The 3,905-nt window shown below is 32.6% G+C and overlaps 2 protein-coding genes across 2 annotated transcripts; one reads left to right on the top strand and one right to left on the bottom strand.

The window, feature by feature from the left end:
- On the top strand, positions 2,303–3,392 carry LOC104757616 (glycine cleavage system H protein 3, mitochondrial-like). The gene is made up of 4 exons (XM_010480365.2): positions 2,303–2,567; positions 2,675–2,763; positions 2,852–3,022; positions 3,112–3,392. The coding sequence occupies exons 1-4, from the start codon at positions 2,456–2,458 to the stop codon at positions 3,238–3,240; spliced, it is 501 nt and encodes a 166-aa protein (XP_010478667.1). The 5' UTR covers positions 2,303–2,455; the 3' UTR covers positions 3,241–3,392.
- LOC104757615 lies at positions 3,450–3,888 on the bottom strand. The gene has a single exon (XM_019238674.1). The coding sequence runs from the start codon at positions 3,870–3,872 to the stop codon at positions 3,585–3,587; it is 288 nt and encodes a 95-aa protein (XP_019094219.1). The 5' UTR covers positions 3,873–3,888; the 3' UTR covers positions 3,450–3,584.

The following is a 3,905-nucleotide window of genomic DNA, read 5'->3' as shown; positions in this document are numbered from 1 at the left end:
ATATATATTTTATATTTGTTAATGCAATCAATCTTACGTCCATTCTGGGACGAGTTGGAAGAGGAATTCCTAATTCTTACACGGATGAGACTGATCACACCTGATCAGTGAAAAATTCTGACACCAATCATTTACATATTACACCAAGAATTGACAAGCGGATAAGTTTTCTAGTTTGCTATGTTGATATAGCTTAGATAGGGAANGCCCCTTCTCAAAGATTTGATGGAATGGCCCTGTTTTTTTTTTCAATTGTAAAACTTAACTATAAAAAAATTAAAAACCAAAATTTTTAAGATATTAAAACTTTTATTTTACCACATATCCTAATATATTAATTGAGAAGTAAAAATATAAAACTAACCTTATAATTTTTTATGAATATGTTGTGATTTGAATTTTTAAAAACAAAAATATATTACTCAATCTATGAAGAAAAAATTTGTGTTTTAATGTTCCACATCAATGGGCTGGTAAAACTAAATTTATGTGGTTGATAAATTAATAAATTTTATTTGCTCACAATTACAATATTATAATTACTTTAAAATATTTCACAAAATAATAATGCAAATAAAACAAACAAACAAACAAACAATATATAACTGTAATATACATCAAACAAATTAAAATACTATAATATTCTAAAATAATTAGTATTCAGAAAGATATATGTAAATTTACCAAATAATTGCAATATTAAGTAAATAGTGTCTCAAACAATATAACTTTTTAAAACAATATCCTAGTGTATGAGTAAATGACTTTTATTTCAGTAGTTCTAATGATTTTGATATAATTTGGGTTTGATTCTAACGATTTCATATAATGATTTTGATATTGAAGAATATTTTTTGCATTTAAATATATATATATATATTTTTTAAAATTTGGTTAACAATGTATAATATGTAATTTCCATATTTTATTTATTATATAACATGAATTTTCCGGTTTTAATTTAGGTTTCAATATCTTAAAAAACTGTTAATGATTTTTATTTTCAGTTTTATTTAAGTTTTGAACTTAAAAAAAACTAACTATTATAAGATTGAATGCATTAAACATATATAATATATCTTTACATTGGATATAGATATGTTTTAAACCATAAATGATTCAACAAAACAATTTTTTTTTTGTTTAAAATACTAAAAAAAAAAAATTGTTGATCAACACCGGTCACACCTAATCAACGTCGGCCAGACTTAGTCAATGCCGGATTCTGACAAACCGTATACCAGAATAAAATGATCATGATGTTGAGCACATGCCATCATATAGTTGATACATGTGACCATGCAATACATTTACTTTGTGTAGTTAGCTATACATTTTTAAAGTTGGAATGTGTGGTCATGTATTCAGCTATACTTGGCGTAAGCCTCAAGTAATTTGTCTTGTTCTCTACTTCTCGTAGGCTTTTTCATGTTTATTAGCCTTTTGGACCGAAACAATAAGCCCTTTTGAGTTTTTAGTTTCCTCTGTTCATTCCAAAAATATATATTTTACCATTAATAATAGGTTTTAAATACATCACAGACATAATATAAATTCGAAAGCTTCTCAGTCGTGGAGAAGGTTTGGTTCACACTTTTTTCGACAACAACATTCATCAAGGATGAGGCTTTCGTTTTCTGCCATACATCTAAAGATAGAACACAAACGTGAATAAAAGCAATTAAGTTCTCTCTTTACATTTTTTCCCACTTTCCCTTTGAGACAACTTCGAAAAAAAACAGGAGTAAAACAAACAAACCAGGAAAGAAAATGGCATTGAGAATGTGGGNAAACCATAAATGATTCAACAAAACAATTTTTTTTTTGTTTAAAATACTAAAAAAAAAAAATTGTTGATCAACACCGGTCACACCTAATCAACGTCGGCCAGACTTAGTCAATGCCGGATTCTGACAAACCGTATACCAGAATAAAATGATCATGATGTTGAGCACATGCCATCATATAGTTGATACATGTGACCATGCAATACATTTACTTTGTGTAGTTAGCTATACATTTTTAAAGTTGGAATGTGTGGTCATGTATTCAGCTATACTTGGCGTAAGCCTCAAGTAATTTGTCTTGTTCTCTACTTCTCGTAGGCTTTTTCATGTTTATTAGCCTTTTGGACCGAAACAATAAGCCCTTTTGAGTTTTTAGTTTCCTCTGTTCATTCCAAAAATATATATTTTACCATTAATAATAGGTTTTAAATACATCACAGACATAATATAAATTCGAAAGCTTCTCAGTCGTGGAGAAGGTTTGGTTCACACTTTTTTCGACAACAACATTCATCAAGGATGAGGCTTTCGTTTTCTGCCATACATCTAAAGATAGAACACAAACGTGAATAAAAGCAATTAAGTTCTCTCTTTACATTTTTTCCCACTTTCCCTTTGAGACAACTTCGAAAAAAAACAGGAGTAAAACAAACAAACCAGGAAAGAAAATGGCATTGAGAATGTGGGCTTCCTCTACAGCAAATGCTCTCAAGCTCTCTTCTACTGTCTCCAAATCTCATCTCTCTCCAGCTTTCTCCATCTCCAGATGCTTCTCCTCAGGTAAAAAAACAAATCAACATCCTCTTGCAAAACCTGTGTGTTGCATTGCTTTTGTTTTAGGATTCTGTCTGAATTAAACTCTTTACTGGGTGTTTGGGGATTTAAAGTGTTGGAAGGGCTTAAGTATGCAAATTCACATGAGTGGGTAAAACATGAAGGCTCAGTTGCTACAGTTGGTATCACTGACCATGCCCAGGTAACAAAAACATAAACTTTAAAGCTATGTAGTTTAGATCAGTTTAGCTTAGAGACTAGTTTAGATCAGTTTTATTGATGATGTGCAGGGACATTTAGGAGAAGTTGTGTTTGCGGAGCTGCCAGAATTAAACAGTTCAGTGAGCAAAGAAAAAAACTTTGGAGCTGTTGAGAGTGTTAAGGCCACTAGTGAGATACTCTCCCCAATCTCTGGTGAAGTCATTGAGGTTAACACAAAGCTCACAGAGTCACCTGGTTTGGTAAGTTTCTACCATCTGAATAATAACTCTTAGTGGTTGTGTGGGCGCACGGATCAAACTGATTAGTCCATTTTTATCATTCTGCGTAGATCAACACAAGCCCTTATGAAGAAGGTTGGATGATAAAGGTGAAACCAAGCAACCCTGCGGAGTTAGAAACCTTGATGGGTCCAAAGGAATACACCAAGTTCTGCGAAGACGAAGACGCTGCTCACTAGAGGGTTTCTTCTCTTTTTTTTTTTTTATCTTCACCAAATGCCATAAAGAAACAGAGCAAAACAATAGAATCCATGTTAAAGTTTCAACCGTTCACTTGTCAATGTTTCTTATAGCTTGTATCTGTGTGATACTAATTTGGTTTACAAGATCATGCAATGATGAGAGCTTTTAACTTATACAAGACTACAGGTCTAAAGAGAAGCACACATAAAAAAGACAACTTCCATTGATTTTGCAACATATAGTTTAGGAGAAACGTTAAAGATATAACAATAGTCTAATTTTAGACCAAACCAAAGTCTTATGCATAACAAGTAAGACTCAGAGCTGTACATTTTGAATCCTATCCACGACAGAAACCGTTGGGCAGGGTAGGCGAAACAGCTACATCCACATCCGGTGAAGGTGAAGGTGACTCGTCATAAGAAATGGAAATCAGCTCAGCTCTAAGCTTGTCCGCATCATCGGTGCTTCCTCCTTTTGTGGCTCCGTTTGTGGTAGTACTACTGATGACAGGTTTCACATCTGAGGACGTTATTATATACTCCTCTTCCTCAGGTGAAGTGTAAGAGATTTCGATGAGAGATTCACGGGCTTGTTCTTGAGAAGTCTTGTCACGCGGTTGTTCCATCAATGCCTCTAAGCTTCTGCATAATTTTTATAA

This window comes from Camelina sativa, chromosome 17, assembly GCF_000633955.1.
Source record: "Camelina sativa cultivar DH55 chromosome 17, Cs, whole genome shotgun sequence".
Lineage (NCBI taxonomy): Eukaryota > Viridiplantae > Streptophyta > Magnoliopsida > Brassicales > Brassicaceae > Camelina > Camelina sativa.
The sequence above is the reverse complement of the archived record's forward strand: the minus strand, read 5'-3'. Positions and strand labels throughout refer to the sequence as shown.